Raw genomic sequence first — 18863 nt, 5'->3', positions numbered from 1 at the left:
TCCAGACTCCTGTGCTTCTACAGAGTCCTACGCGGGCCCCTGGCACACTCCCGGTTGAGACCGTGGGTCGGGGTCAATGCCCTCACTTGACAGACAAATGTTGCGCCCGGGATCAGTCCAAGGTACAGAGAGCTCACTATCAAAGCCGAATTAGAACCCGAATTCTTGACTGTCGCCTCTGTCCCGCTCATCTCGGGACACAGCTGAGCTTGGGTGGTGCTGGCCGTCACCCAATGCCCTTAGACGATGCGCACACGAACCCAGTGTGGGACACCAGAGACTGTCCGGTGAGACCTTCAGAGTGACCGACTCCAGCAGACTGTCTTACAGACGGGGGCATGGAAGGTTTGTGACTGGTGTAGGCCTCCCGGGAGAACACAGCCCCATCAGGTGGGGGTTCCTCCCCCCCCCTCACTCCTCCCCCTCTGTCTCCTCCCCCACCCCCGGCTGCTCCTGCTCGGTGTGACAGCCTCAGGACCCCACAGTCACACACCATTGACGTCTACTGACTGGTGGGTAAGTCAACACTGTAATATTGACATGAAAAACAGGGAACTCAGGCCCTGGCCGGTTAGCTCAGTCTGTTCAGAGCAGAGTCCCAAAACAACAAGTTTGCAGGTTCAATCCCTGGTCAGAGCAAACACAGGAAGCAATCAACAAATGCACAACTGAGTGGAGCGACAAATGAATGCTTCCCTTTCCCACCTCTCTCTCTCCCCCTTCTTCTCTCTGTCTTGTAATAAATAAATAAATAAATAAATAAATAAAAATATTAAGCCCTGGCTAGGCCAGATAACTCTGTTGGTTAGAGTGTCATCCTAGAGTGTGGAGGCCGCCAGTTTGACTCCCTGGTCAGGGCACAGACAGGAACAGCTCAAGCTTCCTGACTCTCTCTCCCTGCCTCTCTCATAAAAAAAACAAAACAAAACAAAACACAAAAAATGTTAACTTAGACCCGATTAGGCGGTGGCGCAGTGGATCGAGCATTGGACTGGGACGCAGAGGACCCAGGTTTGAAACCCCGAGGCCGCTGGCCTGAGTGTGGGCTCATCCGGCTTGAGCACAGGGTTGCTGGCTTGAAGGCCAGGTTCACGGGCTTGAGCAAGGGGTCACTCACTCTGCTGTAGCCGCCGGTCAAGGCACATATGAGAAAGCAATCAATGAACAACTAAGATGCCACAGCAAAGAACTGATGCTTCTCATCTCTCTTCCTGTGTGTCTGTCCCTATCTATCCCTCTCTCTGTGTCTCTGTCTCTATCCAAAAAAAGAAAAAGTAAAAAATAAGTTAACTTAGGCCTGACTGCTTGTGGTGCAGTGAATAGTGTTGACCTGAGACACTAAAGACCCAGGTTCAAAACCCCAAGGTCACTGGCTTGAGCGCGGGGTGACTTGCTTGAGCGTGGGATCTTCAAAATGATCCCATGGTCACTGCCTTGAGCCCAATGCTCACAAGCTTGAGCCCAAAGGTTGCAGGCTAGAAGTCCAAGGCTGCTGACTTGTGCCCAAGGTCACTGGCTTGAGCAAGGGGTCACTGGCTCGGCTGGAGTTCCCAAGTCAAGGCACATAAGAAAAAGCAATCAATAAACAACTAAAAGTGATGCAACTATGAGTTGATCCTTCTCATCTCTCTCCCTGTCTCTCTCTCTCTCTCTCTCACACACACACACACACTTTAAAAAAAATACAGTTAACTGAAAAACTGCTACAAAACCCATCTTGTAATGAACACTCAGCAATAATTTTTAAATACAAAATGTGGGAGAAGTAAATGAACTCTGTTATAAAACAAAAGGCTAAAGCAAATCTGACAATAATCTTAATATTGAAGAAAAACTCCCTTTTTTACTTATTTTCTTTTTAGAGAGAGGCAGAGAGAGAGACAAGAACATTGAGCCATTCCTGTATGTGCCCTGGCCGGGGATCGAACCAGCAACACCCGTGGTTCAGGACAGTGCTCCAACCAACCAAGATATCCGGCCAGGGCTAGACCTACTTCCGTCACAAGAAAGGTGCTGTATTCTGACACGTGCCCTGATGGCAGGCGCTGCACAGTGGAGCTAAGAGGCATCATTCAAGGCTCTCTGCGCGCTGGGGCTTCCGCTTCAGCCTCCGCCCGCTGCCATCTCAGCCCATTTCCACACAGGTCGAGGACACAACCTCCAAAGCCACGAGAACAGAACAGCACCTCCTTTCAGGCACGTGGAGTGGACTGAAGTCACTGGAAGGGGCTTTGAGGCGCTGAGGAGCAGCACAGCCCCGGTCGACGGGCCTGAGTGACAGGTGAGAGCAGCCACGACCAGGAAGGTCTAACGCAGGCAGCTAGTGACCGTCGGGGTCCGGACGTGCAGGCTGGCCCCTCTGACTCACCTCCACCCCTGTGCTCAGGCTGCTGGCTGTGCTGGGACACGGAGGAGCAGTGTAACAGAGGAAGGGAACGGGAATGTGCCGGCCTGGGAAGGTGCCCGGGGTACGTGCTATGTGAAACAGCAAGTTGGTAAACAGTGGACATATAATCCACTTCTATAAAAAAAAAAACACAGCTTATGTACTGTTTTAAAAAAAAAAAGTCATATGAGGCCCTGGCCAGTTGGCTCAGTGGGAGAGTGTCAGCCTGGTGTGTGGAAGTCCCGGATTCGAATCCTGGTCAGGGCACACAGGAGCAGTGCCCATCTGCTTCTCCCCCTCTCCCCCTCCCCCTCTCTCTGCCTCTCTCTCTCTTCTTCTCCTGTAGCCATGCCTCAACTGGTTCGAGTGCACTGGCCCGGGTACTGAGGATGGCTTCATGGAGCCTCTGCTTCAGGTGCTAGAAAGAGCTGGGTTGCCAGCACAGCCCCACATGAGCAGAGCATCAGCCCCAGATGGGGGTTGCCAGGTAGATCCTGGTGGGGGCGCATGTGAGAGTCTGCCTCTCTATCTCCCCTCCTCTCACTTGGAAAAGAAGACGAAAAAAAGAACCTAAGAAAATTCCTTAGTTTAATTTCCAAAGCCCTGAGCTACATTTCAGCTTCTTCCTATCTAAGGAACCACTAGACAATTTCGGAAATGGAGACCTGGTACCTCCACAAAGTTCGCTTAAGAAACACACACCAGCACTTCCCCTCACCCGAGAGAGGGAGGGGGGGAGCACCGCACCAGAAGTGGGCCTCAAATCCCCAGGGGCGCCTGTGCTGTGTGAAATACACCCTAGCAGCTGCTGGAGTCTGATGATGCCACTCAGCTGGGGGTAAAAAAATCACTGTCCTTTTAGAAAGTAATTTACTCAACGATACAATTAATTACCAGTTGCTCCTACAAAACCCTCTGACACAGGCTTTGTTTATAGTCTCCCCTCCATCCCCTCCTCCATCCCCCCATCACCCTTCTCCTCCCTCGCCATCCATCAAACTCTGTCTTTCAGGCCTCCCTCCAGACACACAGATCTTTCCCACGTGACTCCGGCAGAGGTCGCTTCTCTCCGCCCAGCGCCCACACCGTCCTCACGAAGTCGTCAGGCGTCTTTCCCAGACCTCCCCGTGTCTGTGCCCTGCCTCCGTGCCTCTGGCCCCCTGAAGTTGTTGCTGTAGAAAGCGGGTGGTGTGCCTCCTTCACGGCTGCTCGGCCACAGGGCCCGACGCAAGCGCCTTGCACATCATCTAAGCCCTCCCCCAATAAAAAAACCAAACCAGGAAATAGAACCAAAAGCATCACTTAGTGCTGAGATAAAAGGCAGCGAGGTCCCAGTCCTGCTCAGGGCCCCAGTTGACATGCCCACACACCAGGGTAAGGCAACCCCGAAGACGTCTGCCCCCAACCAGCAGCATGACCTTGACCAAGCTCAACCTCTGGACTGTCTCCCCACCTGTACCAACCCGAGGGTACAACCAGATAGTCTGTCTGGCGCCTTCACAGTCTAAACCAGGGGTCCCCAAACTTTTTACACAGGGGCCAGTTCACTGTCCCTCAGACCATTGGAGGGCCGGACTATAAAAAAAAACTATGAACAAATCCCTATGCACACTGCACATATCTTATTTTAAAGTAAAAAAACAAAACGGGAACAAATACAATATTTAAAATAAAGAACAAGTAAATTTAAATCAACAAACTGACCAGTATTTCAATGGGAACTAGGCTCCTCTCACTGACCACCAATGAAAGAGGTGCCCCTTCTGGAAGTGCGGCGGGGCCGGATAAATGGCCTCAGGGGGCCGCAGTTTGGGGACCCCTGGTCTAAACAGTACGAAGCAGTCTAACTCATACAGAAAGGACAAAACAGCAGTGAAAAAGAATCAGGAAAAAACCCCGAGTCTCCCTGACCGACCCCACTGCCCTTCTATGAGAACTCCCAGGAACACCTTCCCTCACGAAGAGCCTCCCTCTTTCCCACAAAGATCCCCATCCAGTCCAAGATGATAATAAAACGAAAGCACAGCCGGAATCTAAACCGCTGGCGTGAAAAGCGCAGGCGTGGGCTGTCAATAGACAGATGTAGACAGGAAATCGATGGTGCCGGGTGCCGGTTCCCACAATCCTCACGGGGGGCTTTGGACGGCGCCTCAAGAATTGACGGAAAAAGAAGCGACTCCAGAGGCCAGCAGGCGACACCATCGCCTACCTTGTGATGACGTGCAGGAACTGTGGTGTGAGCACCGCCTGCTGAGACCTCTCGGGGTACTGGTACACCGACAGCAGCTCCACCGACTTGACCACCAGGTAGAGGTAGCCCGCGTGAGGCAGCGAGAAGAAGCAGAAGAGACTCAGCAGCTCCTTGTCCCGAGACCGGGTCCTCCTCTTGGATGGAAGAGAACCTGTAAGAGAAACAGAGACGCAGATGTAAAACCGGTAAATGAAGGGAAGCGGTATCTTGACCTTTCCAGGGAAAAACGTCTATCGAAGAGTTTGTTCAGATAGCGTTGCTCTTTATAGAAGAATGCCACGAAAAGGGAGTGATGTAAGTAGAATAGCACCGTGTTGTGGCTTGTAATAAAGGAGCAGATAGAGGTGGGGATCACTAGAAGCTATGCACATCACAAAAAAGAGTCGCGGGCACTGCGCACCTTTTAGCAGAGCTCAACGCTACTTGTGGCACCTAATAGGTAGTGACAATAACGAGCCGAACAAGACTAAGTCGAGGCTAGCCCCGTCCACAGAAGTGTAACATGAGCCACACATGTGTTTTCAAGTAATCACAGCACAGAAGTAAAAACAGGCAAATTTTTACTATGTTGTATTAAAATCAACACAACCAAAATAATATGACTGTTTCAACAAACAATCCACAAAAACTTAATGAGATATTTTATTCTTTTTTTGGTAGTTAAGTCTCCAAGATCTAGTGAATTTACACTTACAGTACATTTCAATCTAGACCGGTCACATGTGAGGTGCTCCATGGTCACACGCGACTAATGGCTACCCTACTGGAAAGTGCGGCTTTAGACAGAACAGCCAAATCACAGGGGAAAGCAGGGGGGGGGGGGCCGAGGAAGGCCTTAAGTGACAACATGGGGAGTCAATGAGCAAAAGTCAGATCGTGAGAAGTTCCACAGTGTTAGTCCCTTCTCCAGCTAAAGAAACTGCAAAGAAAAGACAAAAAGAGAGGGGGAGCCTACATATTAAAATAGACTTTAAGGACACAGCGAGGACACAGCGACCAGTTGCAATGTGTGAATTACTCAGGGCCTTTTGTTAGAGGCCTTTCTCCCCAGGGAGCACTCACTTCAGGGTGTAACTGGATAGTCCTTTTTCTGATTTGATTAATAGCTGTCCACCTCCCCCAGGAGCCTACAGCCTCCATGACTGCAAGCACTTAGCCTACATTGCTTCCTGTTGCTTCCCTAGTATCCAGCACTGTCCCCAGCATGGGAGGAACTCAAAAAGCATAGGTTCTCAATTTCCACCTCTCTCTGGGCAACATCCGAAACTGTCAAACAGGCCGGGACTAAGCACGGTACCCAGTGCCGACCGTCAGTTTTCTTTGCTGGTTAGATTCCTGGAAAGCTTTTCAAAAAGACAGCTGCCCAGGCTCCATAACTGACTAATTTAAGTCAGAATGTCCAGTATGTAGAGCCTAAGCATTACTACTTTTTTTTTTCTTAAGTGAATAGCGGGGAGGCAGAGAGAGAGACTCCTGCATGCACCCCCGACCAGGATCCACCCAGCAAGCCCCCCTATAAGGTGATCATCTGCCCATCTGGGGCTGTTACTCCATTACCAAGCTACTTTAGCACCTGAGACGGAGGCCATGGAGCCGTCCTCAGTTCCCCGGGCCAACTTTGCTCTAACCGAGCCATGGCTGTGGAAGGGGAAGAGAGAGACAGAGAGGAAGGAGAGGGGGAGGGGTGGAGAAGCAGACGGGCGCTTCTCCTGTGAGCCTTGACCGGGTATCAAACCCAGGACTTCCACATACCAGAATGATGCTCTACCGCTGAGCCAACCAGCCAAGGCTGGGCATTACTATTTTTAAAAGCAGCCCAGCAAACCCAGTGTGCAGCAAGGCTGAACACCACTGCTCTAAGTGAGTCTCCCCTCAATCCACCCTCTCCCCCTTGCTCACGGGCTGCTGTAAGGCGTCAGCAGGACACCCAGCTGGAGCCCAGGCAAGGGCAGCAATTGCAGGGCTCTGACTGCCCTTTTTTGGATCTAGTGACCATTTTTCAAAAGGGGAAATGGCTCAGTGGTAGAGCGTCGGCCTGGCGTGCAGAAGTCCCAGGTTCGATTCCCGGCCAGGGCACACAGCAGAAGCGCCCATCTGCTTCTCCACCCCTCCCCCTCTCCTTCCTCTCTGTCTCTCTCTTCCCCTCCCGCAGCCAAGGCTCCATTGGAGCAAAGATGGCCCGGGCGCTGGGGATGGCTCCTTGGCCTCTGTCCCAGGCGCTAGAGTGGCTCTGGTCGCGGCAGAGCGACGCCCCGGAGGGGCAGAGCATCACCCCCTGGTGGGCAGAGCGTCGCCCCCTGGTGGGCGTGCCAGGTGGATCCCGGTCGGTCGGGCACATGCAGGAGTCTGTCTGACTGTCTCTCCCCGTTTCCAGCTTCAGAAAAATACAAAAAAAATAAATAAATAAAAAAAAGGGGAAATGGCTTTTGCCTGTCACGTCCTCTCCGTGGCTTCTCCTAGCAGACACAACTTCCCTTCTCAGCACTGACAGGGACTTGGTGCGGACTTGTCCAAGGCTACAGGGACACTCACAGAGGAACCTAACCTGTCACCACGTCAGCCGACCCTCCCCGCCAGAGCCTTTTCCACTCGTGGCGCCGGGTCACGGGCACACCTACCTGTCTGATAAATGGGGAGCAGCTGAAGCGAATGCAGCTTTATGTCATCAGAGAAGGCATAGGACGAAATATCCGGAGCGAAACGTCTGTGAGTGTAAACAGACAGAGAGGGAGAGAGGTCTCACTTCCGTGCACGTGAAGCAGTTCAATCACCAGTAAATGCCGGCGAGCAGAAAGCTCTCTAATACCTGTACAGCAGATGCTGAACACGGGCATATTTCCTTTTCTCCCCGTCTAAGCCCGTGGACTCCAGTGTCACCGACAGCCCAGACTGTTCGCTCTTCTCACCCAGGAGTTCCGTGGGCTTCTGGCAGAAAACAAAGTCATCTGACTCGAGCTGCAAAGGTTCATTACTGATGCCTTAAAAAATAATATGGAAGAAAAATTAATAACTCCAAATACCACTTGAATGAAAATCAGATTTCAGAACATCCCCCACCAATGAGACAGAGCGGCTTTCATTTTACTTATTTATACACACACGCACCTCACGTGTTAAACAAGGCGTGTGGTTTTGAAGTCTTAGCACTTGGTTGCTTCCTCCTCACAACTGCTCAATGGGACTCGTTACCAACCCCATTTTACACATGAGGAAACTGAGACTCAGAGATGGTACTCTGAGCCTAAGGGCATGCAACGAGTAAATACAAGAACTGAAACTGGAAACTCCGCATAGAGCCAGTTTCATTATTTCCTTCTTTCTTTCTTTCTTTCTTTTTTTTTTTTTTTTAACAGGGATAGAGAGTCAGAGAGAGGGACAGACAGGGACAGACAGACAGGAACAGAGAAAGATGAGAAGCATCAATCATCAGTTTTTCGTTGTGACACCTTAGTTATTCATTGATTGCTTTCTCATATGTGCCTTGACCGTGGGCCTTCAGCAGACCGAGTAACGCCTTGCTTGAGCCAGCGACCTTGGGCTCAAGCTGGTGAGCCTTGCTCAAACCAGATGAACCCACGCTCAAGCTGTCGACCTCGGGGTCTTGAACCTGGGTCCTCGGCATCCCAGTCCAACGCTCTATCCACTGCGCCACCACCTGGTCAGGCTCTGTTTCTTTATTTCTACGGACAAATAGTATTACTAAAATACATTTGCACACTACGGAATAAGACCCAGGCAGCCAGATCACAGGCCCAAATCCCGCATTTTAGAAACAAATCTACAAGTAGCGTGGTTTGGCAGCCCAGAGCACTGCAGATGCCTGGAAGTAAGGGTTTTGGCCACACCGAAAACAAGAAAGCAACCTGGTCAGTTAGTTACCTTCTCCCTGTTTCCCTGGACTGTTGGTCTTATGTGGATGGCGGTGGACACTCTCTCCGTGGTTAGGGTTAGACTCCAGTTTCAGGATTAAGACTTCTAAGTCTGACACGACAGCCACATAGTCAGCACAGAAAGAAATTTCCACAGGAGTGATGTTATGTATGTGTATAATTAAAGAACGCTCAAAGTCCAACGATGAGAACTCTTCATTAACGACCTGATACTTCAAGCTGAATAAGACTAACTTATTTGTGCAGCCAACAAGAAGGTCTCCTTTCACAGGACAACAGGAAATGCACAAGGGGGCCTCAGAGAGCGGCATTTCGATAATAGACATCTGGTCTCGGAAGGTTTCTTGGAAGGGGGCCTGCGCGTTATGTCCAACCATTCGGATACACACTCGTGAGTTTTCGGTTCTCTTGCTTCTCCAGTTCACATAAGCACGCAGAAACATAGCTTTGTTCTTCTCTTCGATTGCTACCAAATAGTCTCCTGAGAAGGAAATAAGATTATACTGAGGATTCGTAATTAGAAAGAACCACTTACCTTGCATCGTGAAAAAGAACCGTTAATGAATTCTAATGGGGATGGTAGCATAAATGATCGAGTAGAACAAAACCCAAAGGAACCAAATCTTAGGCATATTTTTAACTGACAGCATTTAGGTTCTGAAATACAATCTCTCTCCACTTAATGTCTTCAGATACCATTAATTATTCATGTAGCTTACTTAGAAATTTTACATTTTATTCCTTATAGGAGCTCTAAGTGTTTATAGGAGCTCTGAACCTACCACTCCAACAAAACTGTCCTGACAAAGAATTAAGTAGTATCGGCATGATGTTAAAATTAGGTATAAATTAAAAAACTCTGGCCCTGGCCAGTTGTCTCAGCCGATAGAGTGTTGGCCTGGCATATGGACATCCCGGATTCGATTCTTGGTCAGGGCACACATAAAAAGCGACCTTCTGCTTCTTCCCCTGCCTCTCCCCCCTTCTCTCTCTCTTTCTCTCTGGCAGCCAGTGGCTTGACTGGTTCAAGCATCAGCCCCAGGCACTGAGGATAACTTAGTTGGTCCAAGTGGGGTTTGACTTTAGCGCTAAAAATAGCTTGGTTGATTTGAGCATGGGCCACAGACAAGGGTTGCCAGGGGGATCCCAGTCTGGGCGCATGCAGGAGTCTGTCTCACTATTTCCCCTTCTCTCACTTACAACAAAACAAAACAAAAACAAAACGGAAAATGTTTACTGCTTGAGTAAGAAGCCTGCAAAGCATTTACAGGAAGTATACAGTATACATGGCTGACATAAGATTCATTCTATTTTTACAAGGGGAGATTTGCCACAGAAGAAGATTTTGGGTACTTAGAGCTTGAATCCTCACATCTAAGTTACTGTGAGTGGGAGGAAAAATACCAAAAAGAAAAGGCTGAGACATGGAAGACAAATTATCAGCATTTCCGCATAGCTAGGAGTTCGCTATGTGTAGACAAACAGAAGCTGCTCCCAGGAGTTTAAGTGTAAGCGAGGCCTGAAAGGGACCCCTAAGCAACATGACCCAGGCTAGTGCATTCCACATGACTCCTGAACTTCCTTCCAGACGGCAACTGGATTACACAAACACATCTTTGTTTTTCAAGGCCTCATCAATGAGGTCACCATCCTGTTCGCAAGCAGCCAGTATGGCTGTAGGTCAGTTGTTCTCAATCCTGGCAGCCCAGAGGACTAACACTGGTTCTCTGGGTCGTGGTCCTGGCATTGCTATTTTTTAAAGCTCTGCGGGGAAATCTTAAGCACCAGCAGTGTCATCCACTGTCTCTAGAATCTCCACTATTGACAGGCAAGAAAGAGTGAAGTTGACACAATGCCTGCCCCTTCCATTTCTAGAATAAACCATTTGGAAGAATGGGACAGATCATGGAAACAGTGCATTTCTGTCTGTCTGTCTCTCTCTCTCATATACACACTAAAGTTGAGACTGCTGAGAGTTTGCCACTCAGCGCCCTCTCCTGTGCCTAAAAGGGGAGGGGAAAACTACCAGTATGGGGAAAGGCTTAAAAAAGATTTCATAAGAAATCCCGAAATCAGAATCTTCTGCTAAAAGAAAACTTACAGAGCTAATAAATGGTTTCCAAACTGGTCTGTGGACCAGTTCCGGCCTCTGTTGATGTCTCCACTTCTCAAAAAGAAAAACTACTAACACTGCAGTAAGCCGGTCAGAAAGCAAAGACGTCTAACATTTGGAGCTGGTTTTCCTTTTATAAATAATGGTGACAGTAAATAGAAGGGCTCCTCATTTAAAAAAAATATATGATCTTCAGTTGAAAAGAATAAACAGATACTATGTATGGTAGCCCCATAGTTTTTTTAACTGATCCGCAAAATCCTAGTGTCTAGAAATCACTAATCTACTGATTCAACGTTTGTTTTGTTTTAAACAGACACTTAGACCCAACGTTTCTATGCACTCACACCCAACCAGTGGCAGAGAAGGGGCTGGAGGGAGATCTTCCATCCTCCAGTTCCAGGTCTCCACTTCATTAATAGGCACTTCAGCCACAGCCACGGGGCAGGGGGGTCCCCACCACTGTGAATACTGCAACTCACACCTTTATACCCTCTTGAAAAGTAGGAATCAAACTGGAAGAGTTATTTATGAGGTGGTTAAAAGAATCCTATGGTGAATCCTTTTGTACTCTGAAAAAGTACCTATTATTAGGTGTTGGAGTTTCCTACAAGAGGGATACGCACACCCACATGGAACCCCTTGGGACACTTCACTTTCCTGGTGGCAACATTGTAGCGGATGCTGCTCCGGCTACTTGGGGTTGGGCGTGGGGTTGCGCAGAGGGTGGTGGTGGGGATGGGTTATAAGACCCAAGCTCCACGCACGTAGCTATTTAATCAGCATATAACGTGAACTTTCTAAAATCGACAGAGGGTAAAGGAAGAGACTTAGAGGGTAAAGGTAGAGACATAAAAGGGTTAGTTTGGCCATGAATTGGTCGAACTGTTGAAGCTGGGAGTTCAGGACACTATTCTTCCTACTTCTGTAGGTGTTTGACCTTTTCTCTACTAAAAGGTTTTTGTTTACTTTGTTGCTTTTTAAAGCGTCTGGGTCGTGTGCCACCCAGCCATCCGCAGGCGGGCCTTGCTGCCTAGGGGCGTGCATGGAGGAGGAGCCCGCAGCATCCTGGGCCCTGCACCAGCTCCCGGCGGTGGTTGCCAGGACAACCGCTCAGCGGAGCGCAGGTTGACCGAGCAGCTGGCCCGGGGAAGACCGGCCCGCAGTTCCCGGAAGCACGGAGCCCCCACCATCACCAGCTGCCGTTGGGGGCGCGCGGTCCGCTGGGAGGAAGTCCCAGGCGGGGGCCAGGCGCCCCGACCCCTCGTGACTCACCGGCCTCGCTGTAGGCCAGGCGCAACACCCGGCCCAGCGTGGAGAAGGCGCACCGCGGCTGGCACAGCTCCTGGCCCGCCACCGCGAACGCCTCCACCTTGCAGCCCGCCGCCACAAACAGTGCATCGGAGCCCCCGCCGCAGAACCGCTCGGGCTCCAGTTTGCAGGGCACCACCTGCTGCGACCCGAACGGGTGCAGGTTGTACAACTGCACCATCCCGATGACCTGCTGTGGCCCGTCCGGGCGCCGGGGACCCTCGCCGGCTACGGAGGTGGGACCACTTCCGCGACCCGGTACACACTGCCCAGTCACGTGAGCGTGGGCCGGGCCCGCCCGCGGCTCCGCTTCTTAAAGAGGCAGCTGCGGGGCGAGGGTGCAGTCCAGGAACAGGTCACACCCGCTGGGCGCCGCCCTGGGTCCCCTGGCACTCAGCCGCCCAGTCCTGGCCATGCAACACGCTCAGCGTTGGCAGGCGGAGGCCCTGCTGTGTCTTGTTCACCTTACCGCTTGGGGCCAGGCGAGATGTGTAAGCGCTGGAGTGCCTTTTAATATTTGATCACCTGCTCTGCACCATTCGTACTTGCTTCTGGGGGCATCACGCATGCCCCCCCCCAAATAGGGACAGACCCCCTGGAGGACAGGGCTGCAAAAACTGAAGCTTGACGCACACAGCTTGGTTCGAGACTAAACGCACCCAAGAAGAGTTGCTCAGAAATACTTTAAATTCTAAAATGGTTTAGTTGGAAAGAGCAGTGCCTAGAAAATGTTTGGCAAAAAAGCTTTTGCTGAATGAAAGAATTGTAGACGTTATCTAGTGAACTCCATGAGCCCCAGAGAATAAAAAGACGAAGGGCCAGAAACTCACTGGCTCTCAGTCCTAAAACTGTCCTGCAATTTATACCTTGTTTCTATTTCTGACATCTGTGGTGTCTCAGAGTTCCCAGTTACAACCCCCCACTTTTTTTAAACAAATTTAGAGGAAGCAGGTATTGTGACTACTCTCCGTAGTTCATCCAGAAAATATGTATATCTGTATAGATTGAGGGGTGTTGCTTTTGGCCAGGAACACAACTGATAAAGAGCAGAATTTCCTTCCGTCAGTTTCCAGTCAAGCTACCCTCAGGAGCCCTTTCTTTTCTTTTCTTTCTTTTTTTTTTTTTTTTCTGAAGCTGGAAACGGGGAGAGATAGTCAGATAGACTCCCGCATGCCCCCGACCAACCGGGATCCACCCGGCACGCCCACCAGGGGCGACGCTCTGCCCACCAGGGGGCGATGTTCTGCCCCTCCGGGGCGTCGCTCTGCCGCGACCAGAGCCACTCTAGCGCCTGGGGCAGAGGCCAAGGAGCCATCCCCAGCCCCTGGGCCATCTTTGCTCTAATGGAGCCTTGGCTGCGGGAGGGGAAGAGAGAAACAGAAAGGAAGGAGGGGGGGTGGAGAAGCAAATGGGCGCTTCTCCTATGTGCCCTGGCCGGGAATCGAACCCGGGTCCCCCGCACGCCAGGCCGACGCTCTACCGCTGAGCCAGTACCCCTAAGCCATATTCTTCTTGCCTTCATCCAACCAATAGGGACTCCAGGAGACAACAGGTCCATCAGATTCAGTGAGGCAGAGATGCCACGGAGCGGGTGGCTGGGGCCAGCCAGGCAAGGCTGAAAACTCACAGAAAGCTACTGTAGAGAAAAGCTGGCCTCCCTGGCCGACAGCTGGGCTGGATAGAGCTTCATCCTGAAGCACAGAGGTTGCCACTTACTTTAGGGCACTACGGGCATACAGCAACGTTCCTGTTTCTCTCCCTTCCTCTCTTGCTTAAATCATTAAATAAAAGAAAAACAACCAGCCTAACTGCCCATACTCATTTGTTTTAGATATCATACTCATGAACAACCCCTTTCTTCACTTAAAATACCTGCCATATTGTCCTTTTTTATTAAATTTAATTTCTATTTTTTGTATTTTCCCGAAGTTAGAGAGGCAAGGAGGCAGTCCGACAGACTCTCGGGTGTGACTGACCAGGATCCACCCGGCATGCCCATCTGGGGTCTTGCTCTTGGACTCATTCTAGCACCTCAGGCAGAGTCCATGGAGCCATCCTCAGCACCCAGGGCCAACTTTGCTCCAATGGAGCCTTGGCTGTGGGAGGGGAAGAGAGAGACAGAGAGGAAGGAGAGGTGGAAGGGTGGGGAAGCAGATGCAGATGGGCACTTCTCCTGTGTGCCCTTGGTGGGAATGGAACCCAGGACTTCCACACACTGGGCCAACGCTCTACTGCTGAGCCAAACGGCCAGGGCCCTTATTAATTATTTGTAACAAAATTGTAAATTTTGATTTATAAATTTTAGTATCAAAATTGTAAATTTGATCAAAATTATAAATTAAAATTTCAAAAACTATACTTGGCTGCCAGGGAGCTCCCACAATCACATAGAGGCTTTCCCAGGGTGAGGCTTACCCACTGCGCTTCAGACGTGCTGACCCCTGAGATCCCCCAGATGTGGGAGACTGGACTGCAGCGTCTGTAACAGTGGGAGACTGCATTCCTGCTCTCCCCACAGAGGAAAAACATTTTCAAAACTAAAAGTGCAATTTCATGGTAATTTAACCTGCAGTTAAAAAGTCTGTTTAGGAGAGAGAGAGGTTACGATTTGCTCAAATCCTGGACCCCCAATCCCTTCTAGAGACTGCCACCTCTCCCTTACTATACGGCAGAGGTCCCCAAACTTTTTACACAGGGGGCCAGTTCACTTGTCCCTCAGACCGTTGGAGGGCCGGACTATAAAAAAAAAAACTATGAACAAATCCCTATGCATACTGCACATATCTTATTTTAAAGTAAAAAACAAGACGGGAACAAATACAATATTTAAAGTAAAGAACAAGTAAATTTAAATCAACAAACTGACCAGTATTTCAATGGGAACTATGGGCCTGCTTTTGGCTAATGAGATGGTCAATGTCCGGTTCCGTATTTGTCACTGCTAGCCGTGACAAGTGATGCAAGTGTGCGGCGCCACCACATACAGCATCCGCATCCTGTGCTCCTCTCACTGACCACCAGTGAAAGAGGTGTCCCTTCCGGAAGTGCGATGGGGGCCGCATGCAGTTTGGGGGACCCCTGCTATACGGGTTCCTGTCATTAGCTCATCTAAGAGTCTCAGGAAACAGACGTGTCAGCCAAGAGAAGGTGGGCGATGTGCCTAGTTCCATGTTTGTCAGGAGCTGTGACCAGGCTGCCCACTTGCATTCCTGGACCAAAGCAGGGGCAGCAGTGGGTCCCTCCTTCCCTCCCTCCCTTCCTCCCTCCCTTCCTTTCTTTTTTCCTTCCTCCCTCTGTCCTTCCTTTTTCCACCCTCTCTCCCTTCCTTCCTCCCTCCCTCCCTCCCTCCTCCCTTCTTCCCTCCCTTCCTTTCTTCTTTCCTTCCTCCCTCTGTCCTTCCTTTTTCCTCCCTCTCTCCCTTCCTTCCTCCCTCCCTCCCTCCCTCCCTCCCTCCCTCCTCCCTCTCTTCCTTTCTTCTTTCCTCCCTCCCTCCCTCCCTCCCTCCTTCCATCTTTCCTTCCTTCCCTCCTCCCTCCCTTCCTCCCTCTTTCCTTACTTTCCTCCCTCCTTTCCTCTTTCCTTCCACCTTCCCTTTTTTCCTTTCTTCCTCCCTCCCACATTCCTCCCTTTCTCCTTCTCTCCTTCCTTCCTTCCTTCCTCCATCCTTCCTTCCCTCCCTCCATTCCTCCTCCTCTTCCCTCCCTCTCTTCCTTTCTTCCTCCCTTCCTCCCTTCCTTTTTTCCTCCCTCCCTCCTTCTCTCCCTCCCTCCTTTTTTTTATAGAGAGAACAGAAACAGAGAGAGAAAGATGCCAGTTCATGAGGGGATTCATGAAAAGGTATAGACGATGGAATATTAGTCAGCTTTCAAAAAGAATGAAATGTTACCATTTGTAACAGTATGGATGGAGCTAGAGGGTATTAGTCTGAGTCAGTGGTGGGCAAACCCAGGCTGGCGAGCCACATGCTCACTCAACTCCTGCATGAATCGCCTGCCTCCCTTGCACTGCGTATCCTGCCCTGCGTCTCCTGTCACCTGACCTGCCTACACCCCCCCCTCCCTGCCCACCAGCACGTGGTGTTTTGTGGTAGAGCGGCACCCAAGGGGCCAAAGAGCCTCAGTTTGCCAACCACTGCCCCAGAGAAAGAAGCAGAAGGTATTTTGTGGTTCCCAACCTCTGTGGGCCTTGTTTTCCCCACCTGAAAAATGAAGAATATGAAAGCTGAGGCTGAAAGCTGATTACCTTGGAAAGCAGAGGGGAAAGGGGAGGGGAGAAGGGGGAAGGGGAAAGGGAGAAGGGGAGGGGGGAAGGGGAGGGGGAAGGAGGGAGGGGGAAAGAGGAAAGGGGAGGGGGAAAGGGGAGGGGGAAAGGGGAGGATGAGGGGAAAGGGGAGCCATGAGTGCACTCAACTCGTGCCTGAATCCCACCTGCCTCTTACACCACCACCACCACCACCACCCCCGTGCTACCTGCGCGCCCCACATGGTATTTTGTGGAAGAGCCACACTCAAGGGGCCAAAGAGCCACATGTGGCTCTCTAGCTGGGGTTTGCTGACCACTGGTCTAAGTGAAATAAGTTAGAGAAAGACAAATATAATAGTATTTCACTTATATGTTGAATCTAAAGTACAAAATAAACGAACAAACAAAACTGAAACAGACTCCTAGCGACAGAGAATAGACTGACAGTTGCCGGAAGGGAGGGCTGGGGGGGGGGGGGCGGGTTAAAAAGGTGAAGGGATTAAGTACAAACTGCAGTTACAGAACAGTCAGGGGGATGTCAAGTACAGCCCGGACTATAGTCAATGACACTGTAGTGACTATGTGCGGTACCAGGGGACCACTGTGTAAAGTATGTGACTGACCACTGTGCTGCACACCTGAAACTAATACGTACAAAATAATATTGAATGTGAACCATATGTGAAGAATAAAAAATGTCAGAGAATAACCTATCAAATAAAATTGTTCTAAGCAAAACAAAACAAAACACCTCACACATACTTGCAATTACTGGCTTTGTGCTGCTTTTGTTATGACAGTGTATTTCTAAATTTTTTTTTTTTCATTTTTCTGAAGCTGGAAATGGGGAGGCAGTCAGACAGACTCCCGTATGCGCCTGACCGGGATCCACCCGGCATGCCCACCAGGGGGCGATGTTCTGCCCATCCGGGGCGTCGCTCTGTTGCAACCAGAGCCACTCCAGTGCCTGGGGCAGAGGCCAAGGAGCCATCCCCAGCGCCCGGGCCATCTTTGCTCCAATGGAACCTTGGCTGCGGGAGGGGAAGAGAGAGACAGAAAGGAAGGAAAGGGGGAGGGGTGGAGAAGCTGATGGGCGCCTCTCCTGTGTGCCCTGGCCGGGAATCAAACCCAGGACTCCTGCACGCCAGGCCGACGCTCTACCGCTGAGCCAACCGGCCAGGGCCCTAAATATATATATATATATATTTGTATTTTTCTGAAGCTGGAAACGGGGAGAGACAGTCAGACAGACTCCCGCATGCGCCCAACCGATCCACCCAGCACACCCACCAGGGGCAACGCTCTGTCCACCAGGGGTCGATGCTCTGCCCCTCCGGGGCATCGCTCTGCCGTGACCAGAGCCACTCTAGCGCCTGGGGCAGAGGCCAAGGAGCCATCCCCAGCACCCGGGCCATCTTTGCTCCAATGGAGCCTCGGCTGCGGAAGGGGAAGAGAGAGACAGAGAGGAAGGAGGGGGGGGGTGGAGAAGCAAATGGGCGCTTCTTCTATGTGCCCTGGCCGGGAATCGAACCCAGGTCCCCCGCACGCCAGGTCGACGCTCTACTGCTGAGCCAACCGGCCAGGGCCCTAAATATTTTTAAGAAAGGATTTATTCTAGAGAAAAATCACATGGTAAAAACTGGAAGGTTGACAAAATGCTTGAAGTGACTTCCTTGTTTGTGGGCCAGAGTAGTGCTAGTCCAGGTAATACATAAAGAGGGTATCTGATTGAAAATAATCCCATTTTGTAAAATCTTTCTTTCAAGTGAGCCTTTTCATTATGATTATTTATACTCACAAAAATTAGGGGATATGTCAAAATGCGTATGAAGCTATAAAATATGCCCTCATTTTTATGAGCAGTATATATCTTAAACCAAACAGACATCTCACACTAAATCGGGTTCACAAACCTCATGCAAACCAGAACTTCCTAAAGAGCATGTTAAACTGCCTTTTGCTGTCTCTCTCGCCCACCATTTTTGATTCCTTAAGTCTAAGGGGGAGTCAGAGAAACTGCTCTTTCTAACAAATTCCCAGGAGAGAACTAAGGCTGCTATCTCCTGACCAAACTCAGAACCATTCTCCAAACTGTTTGGGTGGGTGAACCTGAAATCTTATTAAGGCAAACAATCAGTTGCATTGGTAACCACCTCATGAAATAGTTTTAAAAATAGCTTCCTTATTTTAATACAGTGTACCATCCACAATACAGTTCAATTTGACATCAGAATAAATCAATGCACAAGTCAATAGTCATTGACTTTGGAAGCGTGTCAAGAGAATTAAGACGTGATTGTCAAGGTGATGTGCTTTCTAATCCCGCCTTTACGACTAACTGTGGTCTTGGTGCCAGGTTTCAATCTCCCTTGACCTGAGTTTCCACATCTGCAAACCGAGGGGAGCAAGCAGGATGATCCCCAAGGTGTCGTCCACCTCTGAAAGTACCTGATGATTCTTTGATGCTACTGCGTGCGAGCCAGTGTGCTGAGTGGAGTAGGAGAATGTGAGACGGAGGTTGCTCCTTAGCTGGTGAGATAGCTGCATCCCTCAGCTCACCAGCCCGAGCCCAAGGGAAATCCGAAATAAGGGTGCCTCAGGATTCCGTTCCGGCAGAGTGATGTTGGGTGGGCAAACCTTCTCTTCCCTGAGTCTCGGGCTAAGGGAGTG

At 50.3% G+C, this 18863-nt stretch overlaps 1 protein-coding gene across 1 annotated transcript in view; it reads right to left on the bottom strand.

The window, feature by feature from the left end:
- HPS3 (HPS3 biogenesis of lysosomal organelles complex 2 subunit 1) overlaps positions 1-12205 on the bottom strand; it is a 39251-nt gene extending 27046 nt beyond the window's left edge. The window contains exons 1-5 of the mRNA XM_066240832.1: positions 11916-12205; positions 8517-9008; positions 7444-7615; positions 7256-7341; positions 4596-4788 (exon numbers count right to left, since the gene is read on the bottom strand). Of these exons, the coding sequence (XP_066096929.1) occupies positions 4596-4788; positions 7256-7341; positions 7444-7615; positions 8517-9008; positions 11916-12132 (1160 nt within the window). The 5' untranslated portion in view covers positions 12133-12205. The remainder of the gene's footprint in view (positions 1-4595; positions 4789-7255; positions 7342-7443; positions 7616-8516; positions 9009-11915) is intronic.
- Between the last annotated feature and the right edge of the window lie 6658 nt (positions 12206-18863).

The sequence above is a fragment of the Saccopteryx bilineata genome, chromosome 8 (assembly GCF_036850765.1).
Source record: "Saccopteryx bilineata isolate mSacBil1 chromosome 8, mSacBil1_pri_phased_curated, whole genome shotgun sequence".
In the NCBI taxonomy this organism is placed as follows: Eukaryota; Metazoa; Chordata; class Mammalia; order Chiroptera; family Emballonuridae; genus Saccopteryx; species Saccopteryx bilineata.
The sequence above is the reverse complement of the archived record's forward strand: the minus strand, read 5'-3'. Positions and strand labels throughout refer to the sequence as shown.